General features: G+C 40.7%; 2 protein-coding genes across 12 annotated transcripts in view; one reads left to right on the plus strand and one right to left on the minus strand.

Moving 5' to 3' along the window:
* Positions 1-340: 340 nt before the first annotated feature.
* The window catches only part of RBMX2 (RNA binding motif protein X-linked 2), a 110,177-nt gene continuing 89,724 nt past the window's right edge, over positions 341-20,793 (minus strand). Inside the window, exon 7 of the mRNA XM_047714970.1 lies at positions 341-364. Within this exon, the coding sequence (XP_047570926.1) occupies positions 359-364 (6 nt within the window). The 3' untranslated portion in view covers positions 341-358. The remainder of the gene's footprint in view (positions 365-20,793) is intronic.
* LOC125091380 (fibrous sheath-interacting protein 2-like) overlaps positions 12,451-20,793 on the plus strand; it is a 77,528-nt gene continuing 69,185 nt past the window's right edge. For 3 of the 11 annotated variants that reach the window (XM_047714957.1, XM_047714959.1, XM_047714958.1), the window contains exons 1-8: positions 12,451-12,761; positions 13,117-13,242; positions 15,801-15,962; positions 16,880-16,969; positions 17,335-17,474; positions 18,578-18,719; positions 19,411-19,521; positions 19,948-20,068. In XM_047714957.1, coding sequence (XP_047570913.1) covers positions 12,645-12,761; positions 13,117-13,242; positions 15,801-15,962; positions 16,880-16,969; positions 17,335-17,474; positions 18,578-18,719; positions 19,411-19,521; positions 19,948-20,068 — 1,009 coding nt within the window. In that variant the 5' untranslated portion in view covers positions 12,451-12,644. Of the gene's footprint in view, positions 12,762-12,896; positions 13,047-13,116; positions 13,243-15,800; positions 15,963-16,879; positions 16,970-17,334; positions 17,475-18,577; positions 18,720-19,410; positions 19,522-19,947; positions 20,069-20,793 lie in introns of those variants that run through there. The other 8 variants (XM_047714960.1, XM_047714961.1, XM_047714962.1 and 5 more) reach the window with 8 other exon arrangements.

A 20,793-nucleotide genomic window follows, 5' to 3' on the forward strand; every position in this document is an offset into this window, starting at 1 on the left:
CAGAACCTCAAGTGGGTTCATACTACTACCTAGGGCAGAGAAGTAGAATTAGACTTAAATAGAAAAGCCAATACTTTTGACAGCCGCGGTGTAAACCACAGACTACATCTTCTCATTCTAAAAATAAAGTAGTCAGACTTAAGATAAATGAAAAGGATGCCAGGATACCGTGCTGGTGCTGCAAGAGATGGACGGAAGTTCCTTTTTTGTTTGATTTCAAAAAATTTGACAGTATTTTAGTTTCAGAACTTTGTGTGGTCTTTGATGACAGTGCGCCCTCCGGTGGCTCCAGCCATGACTTGCAAGTGAATGAGCACCTTAAGTCTGATGCTCTCCACCTTAAGCGACTTCAACTTCTCTAGAGCTGAAAAAAGGAAAATAACGTGATTTTAACTTTAAAAAATCACCCACCCTTCAAAAGCTTATACCATTGAATTCAATTTACTTTAATCATTCTCTTTTTTCAACATAAAGGAAGGTACCCAGTATTCACTTTAAGTGATGAGTTCACGCTTGCTTTCTTCTTTCCTCTAATAAGCATGTATCACCTTTCATTTTCAAAAATTGTTATTTTGAAATGTTATAATCAGATAGAAAACTATACCTGTGCATATACCACTCAGGTCTCTAGGATTATAATATTTGCCATATTTGTTTCAGAGTTTCTAATTATTTTCTATTTTGAAATTTACAGAAAAGTGACAAGTACAATTCAGAGCTTTTTTCTAGTTGCTGATTTGGTGCCCCCAAATACTTTAGCATTCAATATGAGCAAAGACATTTTCCTACATAATCACAATGTAACCATGAAAATTTTCAGATCTCACGTTCTGCCAATTATCTCAATAATATCCCATGGCAGTTCTGATAACCCATACCAGACTATCCACACAGATAGTCACCTTCCTCACCTTGCTTGAATTCCAACACTCCTAGCTAGGTCGTCCCTCCTATATGGATGCCTTTTTCACCCCATCAGGCTCTGGCAACCCATATCAGACTCCTCCCCTCCTCGTCCCATGTAGAGCACAGCCTCGCTCACCCTGTTCAGGCTCAGAAACCTGGCACACTTCTCATAGATGCTATGGTCATCTTCCTTGGCCTCATACTCCCCTCGCCCAAGTTTTTCCTGAGTAGATATCCTGCTGTTCAGGGTCTGACACCCCATACCATACCATTCACACATGTGGATGCCCTCCTCACCTTGCTCTGATTCTCATGCACTGATTCTCAGCAGCTCACCCCAGGCTGCCCACACAAAAGAAGAATCTCTTAACCTTGTTTAAGCTCTGTTATGGGTTGAATTGTGTACCCCCCAAAAAAGAAAAAGTTGAAGTCCTAACCCATAACACTTCAGTACCTTGCAGATGTAATTAGTTAAGATGAAAGCATACTTGAGTAGGATGGACGCCTAATGCAATATAACTGGTGTTCTTATAAGTAGATGGCCAAATGAGACAGACATACAGAGAAAGTGTCACATGACCATGAAGGCAGGGATTGGAATTATGCAGTTGAAATCCAAGGAATACTAAAGGTTGCTGGCAAATCACTGGAAGCTAGGAGGAGACAAAGAAGGATTCCCCTACAGGTTTCAGAGGGAGCACAGCCTTGCTGATACCTGGAGTTCTCAGACTTCCAGCCTCCAGAACTGAGAATAAATTTCTGTTGTTTGAAGCCATCCAGTTTTTTGTACTTTAAGGCAGCCCCAGAAAACTAACAGATTTTGGTATTGGGAAGTGGGATACTATAAGGCTGTAACAAATACCTAACAATGTGGCTTTGGAATTGCTAATAGGTAAGGGCTGGAAGAATTTTGAGGTTCATGATAGAAGAAATCTAGATTGCCTTGAAATGAATGTTGCTTGAAATATGAATGTTAAAGGTGCCTTTGGTAGGGTCCCAGACAGAAACAGCAAACAAGTTGTTGGACACTGGACAAAAAAGTGATCCTTATTATAAAGTGGCAGAAAACTTGGCCAAATTATTTTCTACTACTGGGAAAAAAGTGGAACTTGTAAGTGATGAACTTAGCTAAGGAAACTTCCCAGCAGAGTATGGAAAGCACAGCCTGGTTTCTCCTTACTGCTTGTAGTAACGTGATAAAGGAAAGAGATAAAGAATGAATTGTTAAACAAAAAGGAGACAGAACTTAAAGATTTGGAATATTCTCAGTCTAACCACATTGCAAAAAAAAATGGGAAAGCATGCTCTGGAGAGAACAAAAAGATGTGGCTGGACAATCTCTAATAAAGAGATTATGAGTGTGACTCAAGGATCCAATCAACCATCTCATCAGATGCTAGGAATAGATGTAGTTATCTAGTTAAGATCTGTCTAGAACCTTCTTTTCTGATGGCTTGGACTTCTGTGAATTGCAGGGGAGGCTGGCAATTTTTTTTAAGAATTTTATTGCTCACAAACACTACCTGCATGGACTAGAAGGAACAGAGAGGGACAAAATGAAGAAAGAATGACTGGAAGAGCCATTGATGCAGGTACCTGGGCAAATCAGGCCTCCTTGGTTCCAGAGGGCAGAGCCACCACTTCCTTCTAGAGGACAGAGCCACTGCCCAGGAATGAGAGGGTGGGGCCACCATCTAGATTGAATGGGGTGTTACTACTCAGGACACGGGTGACGGGGTGGCTAGGGTAGGGATAGGGGGCAATAATGAGACTGGTCATGTCCTGGGTTCCAGAGATCAGAGCTCCCTTCTGGGCATAGGGACTGGGGCCTCTTCCCAGAGCTAAGAAGGCCAGGTCACCATCTTGTTTCCTGAGGGAAGAGCCACCTCCTCAACTATAGAGGGTAGGGTAGCTGCCCAAGACTAAGTGGGTGGGACGTCCACCCAGGGCCTAGGGGGTAGAGTTATTGTTCAGGGGTGGGGTCAGGGAGGCCACCTAGAGCTAGGGGCCAAGCCATCTCTTCTTTCCAGATGGTGGGCTACCACTCAGAGCTGAGGAGGTGGGCCCAGTGAACAGAGCCACAGAGAATTATTCTAAAGCTATAAATTCTAATGGGATTGCCCTGTTATGTTGCAAACTGCTTTAAGCCAGTGACACCTTTTCCCCCTTCCAATTTCTCCCCTTTGGAATGGAAATGTTTGCTCTATACTGTCCCATCTCTGTATCTTGGATGCAGATAATTTGTTTTCTACGTTTCACAGATCCACAGCTGGAAAGGAATTTTGCCCCAGGATGAACCATATCCTGAGTCTTAACCATACCTATTTTAATGATATTTAGATGAGATCTTGGACTTGGCCTTGATGCTGAAATGCGTTAAGACTTCTGAGGCTGTCGGAATGGGGAAAATTGCATGTGGGAGGGCCATGAATTTGCAGAGAGAGGGCAAAAAGCAAACTATTATTGGTTGAATTGTAGCCCCAGAAAATGATATATTGAAGTTCTCACCACCAGTGTCTCAGAATGTGATCTTATTGGGAAACAGGGTCATTGTAGATATAATTAGCTAAGTTAAAATGATTTCATACTAGAGTAACGTGGGTTCCTAATCCAATATAATTGGGGTCTTAATAAGAAGATGACTACATGGGGCGCCTGGGTGGCTCAGTGGGTTAAAGCTTCTGCCTTCGGCTCGGGTCATGATCTCAGGCTCCTGGGATCGAGCCCCACGTCTGGCTCTCTGCTCAGCAGGGAGCCTGCTTCCTCCTCTCTCTCTGCCTGCCTCTCTGCCTATTTGTGATCTCTGTCAAATAAATAAATAAAATCTTTAAAAAAAAAAGATGATGACTACATGAAGACAGAGACACACCAGGAGAATTCCACATGACAACAAAAGCAGAAACTGTAGTTACGCAGCTGCAAGCCAATGAACACCGAAGATTGCCTGCAAACCACCAGAAGCTAGGAAGACTAAGGAAAAACTCTGAAGGCTTCAGAGGGAGCATGGCCATGTCAACACCTTGAGCTTGTGGCATCTCTGTTCCTTCCCTCATGAACCTGGGGGGACTTTTGTAACCGCCTCAATTAATAAAATGTGGTGAAAGTGATGTTGCCTGACTTCTGGGGCTAGCTCATAAAAGACAGCATAGCTTTTGCCTGGCACATGCTCTCCCTATGTCCATCTATCTAGCTCGCTCTCTCTCTCTCTCTCTGCCCTTGGAATCCAGATACCATGTTGTGAGGAAGCCCAGTCAATATGGAGAGACTAGGTGTGGGTGTTCTGGCTGACAACCTCAGACAGGCTCCTAGCCAACACCTAGCATCAACTGTCACACATGTGAGTGAACAAAGCTTTAAGATGATTCCATCCTCCACCTTCAAGTCTTCCAGCTGAAACCCTAGACATCACGGAATAGAGTCAAGCTATACCTTCTGATGCCCTGTCCAAAACGGAAGACAAGGAAGTAATAAATGGTTTTGAATTATTTTAAGACACTAAGTAGAGGAGTAACTTGTTACACAGTAATAGGTAAGTGATGCAAATTATTCATAGTTCATAGTTCTCTGGAATAACAAGAAGCTATCTCTGGATATAACTGTAGATGACAAATCCTGGACTTTGGAGCTGATGTTATAATAGGGTAAAACGTTTTGGGGTCTTGGGAAAGGTAAGTAGATTTTACGTATAAGAGGAACATGAACCACAAGGACCAGAGAGTGGAATGTGCTATATTGTTATATTAACCACCTCCAATGAACAACACCTCTCCATATCCATGCCTGTGGTTAATCTTCTCCTAGGCTTAACCATGTGACTTGCTTTGACCGATGTGATTCAATAACAGTCTTGAAAGTACTTGTACTTTGGAGCTTGCCCTTTCTCAATGCTGGGACCCGTACAACCACTATGTGAAGAAGCATGGCCTCATCTGCTAGAGGAAAAAAATATAAAAAACTCATGAAGAGAGAACCCAGTTATCCCAGTCATTCCAACTGAGGCCCCAGAATTAACCATGCATTAAAGGAACATCGTCATGCAAGGCAGAAGAGACAACATGAGCAAAGGTACAGAGTTATAAACTAGCAGGCTGCATGCAGAGGACCAACTAAAACCAGTTATGTATTACTGTGGGGTCAATTTTGAGAAGTGGTATAGCAATAGTGTCTTGGAAGACCATGCTGCAAAGATATTTTATGCTTTGCTTTCATTCTTCCTGAGCATCATTAGAAGTTTTAAGCAGGGGAGAGACATGATCAGTTTGTGATTTAGAAAGATCACTTTGATGGTAAAATGAAAGATGGGTTGGAGAGGGGAAAGATGGAAGAGATATAATGAGGTTATGATAATAGTGAAGACAAAAAATGATGAGTGACTTAACCGGAGCGGTGGTAGAAGAAATGGCAAGGAGGGAAGAGATACAGGAAATATTTAGGAGATAAAAACAGCAGGACTCTGGGATAGATTGAATGTCAAAGCTGCAGAGAAATAGAGGCATCTAGGAGCATTCTCTGGTTTCTAGCTTAGATAGAAGTGGTACCAGTCACTGAAAGAGGAAATACAGGAAGAATGATGAGGCTTTTGTTTTGTTATATTTCACTGAGGGGAGGTAGAGTTGAATCTTGACTAAGTCAATTTGAGTTGCTTATCAGACATCTATGTAGAAATGTTTGGCTTGCAGTAGAGTATATCACCAGGCTAGAGTTTTAAACGTAGAAGTTTTAATTATATATGTGGAATTAAAATAAGAACACATGCAAGGGTGCAGTCCATTGATTAAGAATACAGCTTTCGGGGGCGCCTGGGTGGCTCAGTGGGTTAAGCCTCTGCCTTCGGCTCAGGTCATGATCTCAGGATCCTGGGATCGAGCCCCGCATCCGGCTCTCTGCTCAGCAGGGAGCCTGCTTCCCCTTCTCTCTCTCTGCCTCTCTGCCTACTTGTGATCTCTCTCTGTCAAATAAATAAATAAAATCTTAAAAAAAAAAGAATACAGCTTTCGGAGGGAGTCTGGGAAAATGGCAGAGTAGGAGGAACCTAAACTTACTTCGTCCCATGGATACACATAGATTACAGCCACATCAGTACAACTAACTCGGAAAACAACCCGAAAACAGACTCTCCCCAGTTAATCATAAAGAGGAGGCCATATCAAGAAGGTAGGAGGGGCAGAGACCCAGTTGGGAATCATACTCTTGGGGAGACTAACCACAAGTGGGAGGGACACCAGAATCATGGAGAAGGGAGAGGGAGAGACAACACACCAGACACCCCACACATAGAAGAACTACACTGGGAAGACAAGTCCCCATTAACATTTGGCTTTGTAAACCAGTAGGGCTTAACTTCACTAGTTTATACAACCAGTAGGGCTTAACTCTGGTTACCTTAAAAATCAGCAGCCTTGGCTCATGGGCAGCCAGATGGTTATAGGAAAAAAAGTCCTCACCCTTAAAGAAACAGCATAACAGACAACCTCTGAGAGATACAGCAAAGAAGCAGTTTGAAAAGTATCTGGGGCATATGGGAAGGAGATTTATTTACTAATCTCAGAACATATGCTGGAAGGGAAGGAATCTTTAGGAGACTTCTCCAAGAACTAAAGAGTTGAAGGGCAACATTTCTCTCCCTGTTCCTCCCAGCCTGGACCCAGACACATCTGGGAACCAACATGAACACTCTCCACCTAGCTTGCCAATACTGCAAACCCCAACCGTGCATTCTCCTGAGGATCCACTCCATCCCAAACTGCCCCACTCAGCAGGAGTCCCTCCAAAGTGGAGTCTCATTGTGCAAGCAGCCATGACAGTGACCAGTGCCACTCCAAAGTGACTCCTGAACTGGGGAGAGGGGAAGATAACCACATATACCACTTCAACTGCAGCCCAAGCAGCAGGTGCGGGGGGGGGCAGACATCTGATCTGATTGCTGGCCCTACCCACCAACAAAAACCTCACAGGGGGCAGCACATAGAGAAAGCCCTGTAGTTTGGGATCACTGCAAACCTGACAGACAGGGGACAGTCATCTGGTCTGACCGTAGACCACACTCACACACACACACACACACACACACAAAAGTCACTCAGGGGTTAACGCAGGGAAAATGTCCTACAGTTTGGTGCCACCACAGCTCCTTCAAACGAGCTGAGGGCATGCAACTGGTCTGATTCAACTATAAGCCCAAAGCAGCCTCAGACTGGCCCCTTAAGGGCAGAGGGACAAAACCCTGCCCACAACAGACAACATGGGCCATTGCAGCTGACTGGACTAAAGGCAAAGGCAGCTCAGCCACAAGAGTAGGACACATGCAACACACATAGGAGACACCCCTGAAGCACCTGGTTCAGGTGAACAGGGAACACTGCACTATGGGGCACTAAAGGATCTCTTCACAAGGACACTACTTTTGAGATCAGGATACATAGCTGACTATCCTAATAGAAACAAACACAGAGTGCTGGACAAAATGAGGACATAGAGGAATATGTCCAAAATAAAAGAACAGAACAAAATCAAAGCGAAAGAGCCAAAGGGAACAGAAATAAGCAATATGCTTGATGGAGAATTCAAAGTAATGGTCATAAGGATACTTACTGGACTTGAGAAAAGAGTGGAGGATCTCAGTGAGACCTTTGACAAACAGAAAATATAAAAAAGAACCAATCAGAGATAAAGAACCCAATAGTTGAAATTAAAAGTACACCAGAGGGAATCAATAGTAGCTTAGAGGAAGCAGAAAAATGGATCAGCAAGCTGGAAGACAAAATAATAGCAAACAAGCTAAGCAGCAAAATGAAAAAAGAATAAAAAAAAATGAGTTATAGGTTAAGGGAACTCAGCAACATCATCAAACATTATAACATTCACATTATAGGGATCCCAGAAGGAAGACAGAAAAGAGAACAGAAAATTTATTTGAAGAAATAATAGCTGAAAATTTCTGTAATCTGGGGAAGAATATAAACATCCAAAACCAGGAGGTAAAGGGAGCCCCCAGCAAAAGCAACCCAAAGAGGTCCACACCAAGACACATAATAATTAAAATGGCAAAAAGTGATGATAAAGAGAGAATTTTGAAGGCAGCAAGGGGAAAAAATTACATACAAGGGAAATCCCATAAGACTATCAGCTGATTTTTTGGCTGAAATTTTGCAGGCCAGAAGAAAGTGGCATGCTATATTCAAAGTGCTGAGAGGGAAAAAACCTGCAACCAAGAATACTCTATCAAGCAATACTATCATTCAGAATAGAATTAGACATAGTTTCCTAAATAAAAACTAAAGGAGTTCATGACCACTAAACCAGCCTTATAAGAAATGTTAAAGAGAATTCTTTGAGTGAAGAAAAGGCCATAATCAGGAGTAAGAAAATTAGGAAAGGAAAAAAATTCACAGGTATATAGGAACATAATAAAAGTAATAGTTTAATCACTTATAAAACCAGTATGAAGTTTATAAAGCACAAAAGCAGCAGAATCAATTATATCCATAAAATTCAGTCAAGAGATTCACAAAATAAAAGGATGTAAAGTAGGGCATCATATACATAAAACATAGGGATAGTAAAAATGTAGTCCCTTCAGAAGGGGTTCAAACTTAAGCAACCACCAACTTATATAGATAGCTATATGCATAGGACTTTTTAAAAAAGATTTTTATTTATTTATTTGACAGAGAGTGCACAAGCAGGGGGAGCAGCAGGCAGAGGGAGATGGAGAAGCAGACTCCCCGCCAAACAAGGAGCCCAACATGGGGCTCAATCCCATCACCCCGTGATCAAGACCTGAGCCAAAGGCAGATGCTTAACTGATTGAGCCACCCAGGCACTCCTATGCATAGGATGTCATATGTCAACCTATTGGTAAGGAATATGTCATTGGTAAGGAATTTGTCATAACGACAAATCAAGAAACCAGTAATAGATATGCAAAAATAAAGAGGAAGGAATCGAAGCATATTGCTAAATAAAGTCATCAAACCACAAGGGAAGAGAGTAAGAAAAGAAAAGAATAGAGAAGAACTACAAAAACAACCATAAAACAAGTAACAAAGCAACAATGAGTACACACCTGTTTATACTTACTTCAATTGGAAATAGACTAAATGCTCCAATCAAAAGACATAAGTGGTTGAATAGATAAAAAGATGAGAACCATCTATATGCTGCCTATTGGAGATTCATTTCAGACCTAAAAACACATGGAGGTTGAAAGTGAAAGAATGGGAAAACATTTACCATCAAAATGGAAGTGAAAAGAAAGCTGGGGTAGCAATATCTATATTAGACAAAATAGACTAAAACAGACTATAACAAGAGACAAACAATGACACTACATAACCATAAAGGGTACAATCCAACAAGACTATATAACAATTGTCAATATTTATGCACCCAACACGGGAGCACTCAAATACATAAAACAACTATTAACAGACATAAAGGAAGTCCAGACAGAAAATCAACAAGGAAATAGTGACTTTGCATGACACACTGGGCCAGATGGATTTAACAGATATATTCAGAACATTCCATCCAAAACCAGCAGAATCCACATTCTTTTCAGGTGCACATGGAACATTATCCAGAATAGATCACAGGTTAAGCCCAAACAAGCCTCAACAAATTCAAAAAGACTGAAATCATATTGTGCATCTTTTCCAACCACAAGGGTATAAAACTAGAAATTAACCACAACAAAAAAATCTAGGAAAACACAAACACATGGAGGTTAAATAACATGCTACTAAACAATAAATAGGTCATCCAAGAAATCAAAAAGTAAAAGAATACATGGAAACAAATGAAAATGAAACTATAACAGTCCAAAATCTTTGGGATGCAGCAAAAGCTATTCTAAGAGGGACTATTATAGCAATACAATCTATCTAAGGAAGAAAGAAAAATCTCAATTTAACCTTACACCTAAAGGAGCTAGAAAAAGAAGAAAAAAAATCCCAAAGTCAGTGGAAGGAAGGAATAATAAAAATTAGATCAGAAATAAATTATATAGAGACCTAAAAAAAGTAGAACAGATCATCGAAACCCAAAGCTGATTCTATGAAAAATCGACAAAATTGATAAAACTTTAGTCAGATTCATCAGAGAAAGGACACAAATAAATAAAATCAGAAATGAAGGAGGAGAAATAACAACAGACACCAAAGAAATACAAAGGATTATAAGAGAATTTAATGAAATACTATATGCCAAAAATTAACCAAGCTAGAAGAAATAGATAAATTCCTAGAAACACAAAACCTTCCAAATGGAATCAGGAAAAAAAATAGAAAATTTGAACAGACTTATTACTAGCAATGAAATTGAACTAGTTCAGTAGAATTCACCTCTGAAGCCACTTGGTCCTGGACTTTTGTTTGTTGAGAGTTTTTTGATTACTGTGTTCCAAAACAAAAGAGAGAGAGAAAATACAGCTTTTGGAGTCAACTTGGATTCAAATCTCAGTTCCATCACATAATAGCCATTACCATTGTAAGCAATGTCTTCATCTACAGAGATGGAGCAAACACAGATGAGGTGTTGTAAGGATTAAAAGAGTGTTTAGCATAGCACCTGAAATTAGTAAATTCTCAATAAATGGTAGTTATCTTTACTAAATGCCCAAGAAAACCAAGAAGTAGACCAAACATATGGAGATAAAAAATGGCCAACAAGCATATGAAAAGCTGCTCACTAATCATCAGAGAAATGCAAATCAAAACCACAATGAGCTATCACCTCACCCCATTAAGGGAGCCACTGTCTAAAAAATGAGAAAAAAAAGAACAGAAAATAATAGTGAAGACATGAAGAAATTAGAACCCTTGTGTACTGCTGGTGAGACTGTAAAATGGTGCAACCACTATGGAAAACAATACAGAGATTCCTCAAAAAATTAGAAATAGCATTATCACATGATTCAGCAATTCCACTTCTGAGTATATAGTTAAGAAAACTTTGAAGTAGGTTCTCAAAGAGACATCTGTACACCCATGTTCATGGCAGCACTAGTCACAATAGCCAAGAGGTGGAAGCAACATAAATGTTCATTGATCGTTGAATGGATAAAGAAAATGTGGTGTATACATACAATGTAATATTATTCAGTCTTAAAAAGGAAAAAAATCATACCATACGGTACAACATGAATAAACCTGGAGGACATTATGCTAAGTGAAATAAGCTAATCACAAAAAGACAAATAGCATGTGATTCCACTTATACCACTTATATAAGGTATCTGAAATAGTCGAAGTCATATTAACAGAAAGGGTTACCAGGGCCTGGGGGGAAGGGAAGAAAGGAGAGTTGTTTAATGGGTATAGAGTTTCAGTTCTGGAAAATGAAAAACTTCTGGAGATCTGTTGCACAATGTGAATGTACTGAACAGTACAGTTAAAATGATTAAGATGGTGAATTTTATGTTTTGCCAGGTGTTTTTTTTTTTAGATTTTTTATTTATTTGACAGACGGAAATCACAAGTAGGCAGAGAGAGAGGAGGAAGCAGGCTCCCCGCGGAGCGGAGAGCCCGACGCGGGGCTCAATCCCAGGACCCTGGGATCATGACCTGAGCCGCAGGCAGAGGCTTTAACCCACTGAGCCACCCAGGCGCCCCACCAGGTGTTTTATTTTTTTTAATCACAATAAGAAGATGCATAAAAAGACACGGAGACAAAGTACAAACTCTTGACACACCAGCCCTGAATGTATTTACCGTCTGGTGAACTCCTAGGCAGCAGGGATTGTTTTACTCACTGTTGTATCCTCAGCACCCAGCACAGTGTCTGGCATAGGGCAGGCACTCAAGAAATGTTGGCTAAGCTAATGAGAAGGTAGAAGGAAATAGGAGAAAGGGGGAGAAAGGGAGGGAGAGCAGGCCAGAGATGAAGAGCCCAAGACAGGAAAAGGGAAGACAAGGGAAGAAAGCAACGAGCCCTAAAAAAGTTATTGTGTCCTATGTGGAAACTGGAGAGAGTATACCTAGGGAAAGAGGGGTCGTGGTGTCTATGAAGTCAGCTGATGTGGAAAGTCAGGCCTCTGGCCCTAGGACAAACTACACAATTACTGGTGGACGTGTATTGAACAGAATCACATAGCTTGTTGGGGGGCCAGGATGAATTGTAAGAATTACAGCCAGCTACCCACTGACGAAAGTTGGTACATTCCGGTTTAGTATAAATAAGGGGTGTTGGAACGCCTGGGCGGCTCAGTCGGTTAAATGTCTACCTTTGGCACAGGTCCTGATCCCAGGGTCCTAGGATGGAGTACCCCGTGGGGCTCCTTGCTCAGCAGGGAGCCTGCTTCTCTCTCTGCCTGCTACTGCCCCCTGCTTATACTCTGCCTCTCTCTGACAAAGAATTAAAATCTTCAAATGAGGGGTGTTGCTCTCAGAAAGGAACCTAATCTCCACCGCGCGCTCTCGCACCACACCTTTGGACCTTCCCCAAACTCTGAGGCTCTTAGACCTGCGCATGCGCCAAAGGTGGGGGGGCGCGGTTCCAGCGGCCAGTAGTCCGCGATCCCTTTCTCCTCCCAGAGGCCTCTGCGCGTTGAGGACGTAAGACCGCCAGGACAAAGCACCGCACAGTGGGGGGCGTGGCTTAGGGGACGCGTCACCCTGGCGACCACCTTCTTGGCTGCCCAAACTTGATCAGAGCGTAGAGCCGGAAAGGTGTGAGTTAGGAGGTGAAACGGAGACGGCTTGCAGCCCCAGCTCCGGCACCCTGGGGGCTGACCGAAGGCCATGGATCTGTACCTCAGCAACTGCTACAAGGCTGCTGAAGCCGCTGCCACCAAGGCGGCGGCCAGCAGCCTAACACGCGACAGAGAGCACTGCGACACCGCGAGTGGCGGCGAATCGGTAGCTACCCTCCTCCTTGCTCCTGGGCGGGGTCTCGGGAAGGCGGGCGGACGGAAGGGGCGGAGACCTCAGCAGAGCGAGGTGTGGGGGGAGGGGGCGGGTGCTTGACCACTCAGCTTCCAACTCCCAGGGCCCGAAGCCAGTAGCGAGAGCTGACCGCGGCCAAGAGATTGGGCTGGTAACCGGGGGAAGCTGGGAGGCCTTCCGGGTTGTCAGCCGGGCGGGCTCCTTCAATCCTGAGTGTACAATTCTTTGGTGTCCTTGGAGGTATTAGCCCATTTTAATGTGAGTAGATTGGTGTAAACTAAAAGAACAGTTCTTAAAAATAGCCAGAATTTCTCACTGTACCTGACAGGGCTCGCACAAAAAAGACATTCCAGAGGTCGGAGCAGCTAATCTATTGGATCTTCCTCTTGGGGTCAAGCTGCCTATTATCCCAGGAAGCAACAATATATTCTATACTACAAATATAAGTGAAAAGGTAAACTGAGTTTTAATAGTGCTTAAGTGATTTTTTTTTACCCTTTTCAATAGCTCGCTCTTAAACTTGAAACACTGCTATGATTTCGCTTTGAGTCAACTAACACTTAACACACCCAGTTGAGTTAAATGAATTGAAGTGATTAGTGCCTGAGCTTCACTTTAATGATGGAAGACCCCATGATCTGCCTCAGCCATCCAGTTCAGCCTTATTTCCAGCCCAGAGCTTCAGTTCCCAAAGATTGAGCGGGGGGTCTTTTCTGCCTACCTACACTTACGTTGCTAATTCTTACATCAGTGCCTTTGTCCACCTAGCTCCCACAACCTGGCAGGCACTCTTCTCTCCTTTCTGACCTTCAGTCTGAGCCATCCTTTAAGAGCTACTATACAAAGCCTTTCCCAAGTGTTACAAACACCCAACTCTCTCATCTTTCCATAGAATTTACATGCCCTTGATCTGCACTATCTTACTCAGCACTGAATCAGCCCTGTTAGTGATGCAGTGTGCTGCACTTATATCGTTACACATTTTAAGTCCTCTGCCTAACACCCTGTGCTCTGTCCAGAATTTAGGCCAAGCCTGAAGGAGGTTCAGAACTTTCTAGTTGAGAATGTGTTTTGATCACAATAGCAAAAGAGTCTACAGGAATAATTCTAATTTCCTTACTCTTGCACTGTCTAGCACGGCATCAAGGACGAATAGGGGCTTCTTGGTATTTCTGATAATTGTTTGATATATATGACTTTTTTAGGTTTTATTGCTGGAAAATTATAATAGAGTTTCTCTTTTGAAAACATAGTGTTCTACTAAATAAATGCCAACCTTACAGAAATTGACTGAGTCACATTCCCGCAAATTAGCTTTCCTGAAACATATTCAAAACCTATTTCACTACTAGTAATAACACTGCTTCCTACTTTGTATCTGTAGGCCAATCTGTTGGGTTTTTTTCCTCAAACATCTTCTATTTGCTATATTTCTATTCTGTTCCTGTTGTTTGCTTGTTAACTACTTCTTATTTCCAGATTTTTCTATACTGAATTATACTGATTATCTCTGTACTTTATTATATTGATTACCCCAAAATATATGCATTTGATCATGATCAGGCACTACATTCAGCTACCCTGAACACTAACTTTGTGGGATCTTTGTCTTTTAGCAGGATCTCCTCAAGAAAGTAAGAGTTAATATTTGACACCTTTAGGTATTTTTTTTTTAACTCATTTTACCCTCATGACCACCTTATAAGATGAAGCTAGGATTTACCTAATGTCACAGGTAGGTAATAGCAGAGTTCAGACCAGAACCACTGTTTCCTGACTCTTAGGCCACACTCCATTACTTGACCTTGCTGCTTCCTCAACTGCAGACTACTTTAGCAGATCACTACAGAAACAGGGAATTTAAACGTCCTTCATGTTGTTCTGAATGCAGATAGAAGCAAAATGGTATTTGACTGTCTTTTTTTCTGTAAAATTAAAATGGTAACAATGTTACCTACCTGTCTTTAGCTATGCATTAATCCAAACCTGACAAGTGATCCTAGATGACATTCTGATACCAAACTTATTCTCACATAATGTATTTATAAATTAATTTGCTTATTAGTATACTAAGGTAGCAACTGTTCACAAACTCCTAAAATTGTTTTTATTGAATGCTAATAGTAAATACTTTGCCAATTAACCTAGACATTCTGCTCTCAAGAAAAGATAACATGTTAAGTGAAGAAAACAATTTACATACTTTTAAAAGTCTCCCTAGTGACCTCCCACTGGCATATAGTGATGAAATAATAGACTCTTCAGTTCAGGGAAACCAATTATTGTAATTGACAATAGAAAGCTTAACCTGGCCTCAACAAACGGATTTGTCTCCTTCTTGATAGGTCAGTAGCCCAGGGTTAGTCAACAAATCTGTTACCAACAAAAGTCAACACCTAAAAGAAGAAGCAATAATCAGTCTGCTGATTGCAGCAGTGTTTCAGCTGCCATCACTTTTGATCACTTCTCTTCTAGGAAAGATATGGGCTTCCTGTCTAGTCTCACTGTGAATTAAATCATTGCCCATAAGGATGTCTTTCTCTGCCTTTTTTTAAGGAAACATTGGTACTAAGGGAATCCAGTTTCCCGATATAGGTTCATTAGGAAAGACAAGAGGCTGGCATCAGTCAAGCAGTCAGAAATTTTAAAAGGAAGCTTCTAAATGGAAGAAGAAAGCTAGAACCCTATCCTGCCTCTCTCTTTTCCCCCTGCCCACATATAAAGCATTCCACCTGCCTTTCAGGACTCTTAAGGCCACACCTCAGTGTTCTTAAATTAGACAGAGGTTGAGGCTACCACCACCAACCTAAAGACAGCTCTGGTCAAGGAGAGGGGAAGAGAGAGGCAGTTAGATTTACCTAAATCAATTCATCTTCCGGATTCCCTCACTTCAGGTTCTGTTTGCATGTTTTATTTTCACTGACCAACCTAGTCATTTCAACAACTTGAGGTTTAAAAGTGCAATTTCATTCGTTTTACACATGTAATACTTTTGAATCCGTATGTTTGCAGCTTTATCACCCTTCTTATGACTTTAACCTGAGTGATCCTTACTGCCGACTTTTGGAAACCAGCTATAAAAGCCTGCATGATCCCCATTTAAAAGCATACCATAAGCGAAAGGATATCCTAAGGCGATTAAAGAAGGGCGGTTACATCACCAGCAATAATAAAGTAGGTCGAAGCCTCCTTCCTGTTAACCATTAGAAACCTAGGGACTCGATAGACCCTCAGTTCTGTACTTCACTAGGAGCCCGTATCAGCTTTGGTTAAACAATAAAGAATATTTATTAGAAAACTCAATTAATTACTCATATTTGGATTTCTAAATAAGACTACTTGTTCCTTCTTGACCTTTTTTTCTTTGAAAACAGCAAAAGATAAGCACCAAATGATTCAAGTATGTAAAGACATACATACAAATGTTTTAACTTAGGTATTTTCTCCCTGCTGTAGTGTAGTGACTTTCCTCTGGCTTTAAAAGTAATAAGAGTACAGGGACGCCTGGGTGGCTTAGTGGGTTGGGGCCTCTGCCTTCAGCTCAGGTCATGATCCCAGGGTCCTGGGATCGAGCCCCGCATCGGGCTCTCTGCTCAGCGGGGAGCCTGCTTCCCTTCCTCTCTCTCTCTGCCTGCCTCTCTGCCTACTTGTGATCTCTGTCTGTCAAATAAATAAAATCTAAAAAAAAAAAAAAGTAAGAGTACAGTATACCTATCAGGCAATATTTCCTATACTTCTTGAGAAGACTAGAGACAAAATGGAAACCTAGCAGAAAACAGCATGATGAAATAAATTAGAGGGGTGTTAAATATCATTATTACACTGATGTTTTAATAACAAATACATTGAGAATTGTAAATGCCTGATTATGATGTGAACCATATTACTGAAATAATACTACTTAGATAGAAATTTCCTGGTGATACAGCAATTTTAGATACTGCTTTCCAAATTGCTACCAAAATGTACTATTACCCTTGATCCTAAAATTGTTACTAAAACAAATATTCCTATGTCACTCTTCTCTGGAAAGATTTATGATTGTTACAACTTTCTATTTATATCTTTGGTTTTTGGTTTTGCCTTTATAGGTCATATGTACCTTGAAAGAATTGAATAAGTACAGGCAGTATCTGACCACTTTAAAATTAGACTTTGAAAGAAACTATGTAAGAGAACAAGTAAGTTAATACTTAAATTTGTTTTATTTGGGGTCTGTAAGATAGTTTTTATGTAGGGTTTGGAAGAAAGGTTTGGTTCTCTGCACGATATTTACTTATAATTACCTGACCTAGAATTATGAAGATAACAAATCAAATAAGATCCCTAGCAATTTATAAGAGATAAAAATAAGACCTTTGCCTTTAATTTACAGAGAGAATTTTCACTTACCTGGAATGGAGCCACACTAGACTTAAATGCAGGTTAAAAGAATAAAACATTTGTAAAGTACAGAAGGTTTCCCAAGCCCTACACTTAAGAGGGCCTATCAAAGTACAGGTTTATTTCTATCCAGTATAAAGACTTTGATTTTTTTTCTCCTCAGAAAATGATTGAAAAACAAGTAAATAAATTGTATGAAACCAGAAGAACCTATGAAAATTATGGAAATGAACAGTTCCAAGAATGGCTATTACAGGAAGATACACAAGCATCTCCAGACCAAGAACTGATAATAAGGCACAGGTATGACTGAAGTCAATACATATTTCATGGACATGTTATAGACCCCAGAAAGCTATAAAGTACTAGAAAGAATTGAAATCAGGACCCAAAAAAAGGATGAGACACTATTGAGGCCCCTATAATTTCAATGTGGAGAGAAAGGAAAGGAGATTAAGAGGTAACGGGATTGGGAAGCCCCTGGTACCAAGGCTTGTGGGGAGAGTTTCTACTGGAGAAACTGGACTTAATAGAAGCCCAAGAGGTAAGCCAAACTGAATTTGAAGAAATCCAAAGTCCAAATCCATGAGCTTAGGAAACCCATATCCATAGTAGCAGAGAGAGAGAAGGTGTGTTGAGTATGTTTCAAAATTAAGTTGAAGGAAGTCGCTGCAGGGTCAGAAAGGGAGAGTTCCTATAACTTTATCTGATGCTAATACAAACAGGTGTTGTTCCCCAATCAATGATGTATGTTCATTTAGCTACCACCCACACACATTCAGTGTCACTGTTTAGAGGCCAAGCCCTTGCCCCAAGAGGCAGAGATGAGCTGTAGTTCTTTCTCTTTCTCCTTTATCAGGGACAAGGGCCAGTTCCCCTTCCCCTGCCTCTTGAAGTCCATGGGTTCATGTCATGATATGCCACAATACATGCTGATCCACCCAGGTCCCAGACTGGGAGTCTGCAGACCTCTCTGTACATGGAAGGTCATTCAGGAACTTGGGAATTACAGAGAAGCCAGTACCCACTTATTTTTAAAGGAAATTCAAATCAACTTGTGTTTTGAACTCAGTTTTAGTTGGTTTCAGCTGTCTTTGCAAATTCCCGTTCCCAAAACTGCAGAGCTGTACGTAATCTCTATGTAAAATGCTTTTAATCACTCTGTTCCACATTTTGCCATTGTCCCAACCACGATAACAGACTTGTATAACAGTGTCTGGTAAAATTAGCACAGTATGGTGAGCTGGTGGATCAGATTAGCTCCAAGGTCCCTGAAAAACTCTACATTTTCTATATTCAGGAACTAAAAAGCAACCCAGAAGGTAGTTTGAGAATATCAAAACTGGTAATACCATAATAGGGGAAACATTCAATTTACCTTCACTTATATTTGAACTTTTCTTTAGATACTTAGATATGATTAGTAGGGAATTAGGCAAGGGTGAGCACACGGCAGGAAAGCAGAGCATACTCAGGATGAAGGAAGAACAACACCGACATCAGGACCACATTAGAAGAAAGCTTCGTCTCCGTAGACAAATTGAAGAGGTGAGGAAAACCAAATTTTAAACATTGGAGGGGAAACTACATATGGTTGCTGCATTGATAAACATTTTTAGCAGTCCCACCAAATCACCTGAAGCTATTTGAGGTCTAAAAAGTAAACCACTATTAAAAATAATAATAATTTAAAGAATAAACCACTATTAATCTTTTATCACTACTATAATAGACAAGCTTTTACTTAACATAGTGAGATTGATACCACAAATTGTATTGCATTTATAGTAACACATCATCTACTCTTAAAGTTTTAGAAATTAACCCTAATGAACAATAATCATGGCTGTATTCCCTCAAAATTGAGACAAGCCTATTTATTTATCTTCTCTACCAAAATATATTTAAAGGCAACAAATTACGTATGATATGCCCCTTAGGCAATAAGAGAAAACCCTCTTGTCAACATCTTCTTAGATCCATCTTTGAAGCCAGGCTTATACTTGAAGTAAGTTTCCAATAGCAAAATAATTTCCTTCCTTTTGCCATTCTATTGCATCCACCAACATATTCCCAATTAAAAAGCAGTAAGAGAAGCCCATTCCAAAGCCAACATAAGATTTTCCCAGTTTTTGTAAGGCCCTTGACTTGATCTAATTTGCTTATTGACAAAATACAAAAAAAAAAAAAGATAATGAAACAGAACCCCAGCTAACTACCATAACATTGTGCTCCTTAGGAATGGAAGACAAAAGAAATGTTACTTCTGACAAAGATTGGAGACGAAGTAAAAAGGGAAGCAAAAGTTGAAGAACAACGTCAAAAAGTCAGGGAGGAAGCTCACCGGAAGGTAAAGTGAGCTTTTACTGATAACTTGGGCTATTTGAGGGAAAGCTGTTGCCAATTTTGATATTTTAAAGTGTGAATTATCAAAAGTGGCCTAAACTCACGAGGACAGCTATTGATGGAGAAACCCAGTTTGGTCTGAACCTGGACTTCAAGGACTGCTCTGCAATGGGACCAGTCTCCAGAAAGGGCACAATGACTTAAATTGGGTCTAGTTGTTACAATTTATTCTTCTTTATGCTGGACAGCAAAATGAAACTTATCCCTTACTATCTTCCTAGTTTTGTACTCATTGTGACTTCAGAAATCTCAAAATAGGAATGAGGGCGCCCTTCAAGTAGCCATCAGTTTTGAAATATCTGTTTTGCATATCCAGTGGCAAGCTGCTATTAAATTTTTAAATGTTAAATATATATTTTTAATATTTTAGAAACAAGCACTTCTAGAGAAAAAAATAGCTTATCATTTACAAAAAATGCAAAGAGATGACATGAAGAGAGACAGACCAGAAGAAAATATATTTGAAAACAAAGGACAGGATGAAAGAGAAGGTGAGAGACAATAAATGATAAGGTATCTAAGTAGAAGATGCATATCTATATACTAAACATTGGTGGCTTTGTAAAAACAAAACAAAAACAAAAACCTCGGGTGTGTTTATGGGGTGAGGTCAGAAGACCCTTGGAAAGGGAAATCCTAGTTCACACTACCTGTGCCAAGCACTATGCAAGCCACGTCCCAGTTACAGCTCAAGTTGTAAATAAATTCAACACTTCTGTAAAGTGGCTCAGTAGGCAACACTGCCTGTACCACAGATTTGAAAAGGAGCCAGGGGTACCTGGGTGGCTCAGTGCAGTGAACAGGTGAAGCATCTGACACTTGATTTCAGTTCAGATCACCGTCAGTCTCAGAGTCACGAGATTGAGCCCTGTGTCGGGATCATGCTGGGCATGGAGTCCGCTTGGCGTTCTCACTCTCTTCCTCTCCCTCTCTGCCCCACTCCCCACTCCCACTCATGCGTGGTCTCTCTCTAAAAAATTAATTAATGAAAAGGGAGCCAGTAAGAGGGGACAATTTTTTAAAAAAAGATGACAAAGAGGGAGAAAAATGTATATAAAGGGAGAGACAAACAGAGAGAGTAAGAGAAAAACATTACCAAAAAATAGACTGAAACAGAGGGAGACAAAAAATATTTTAAAAAAGAAAAAATTTTAACTGAGGACTAGTAAGAAAAAAATTATACAAAACAGAAAGAGAACAAGCTAGTAAGAGAGAG

The sequence above is a fragment of the Lutra lutra genome, chromosome X (genome assembly GCF_902655055.1).
Source record: "Lutra lutra chromosome X, mLutLut1.2, whole genome shotgun sequence".
Taxonomy (NCBI): domain Eukaryota; kingdom Metazoa; phylum Chordata; class Mammalia; order Carnivora; family Mustelidae; genus Lutra; species Lutra lutra.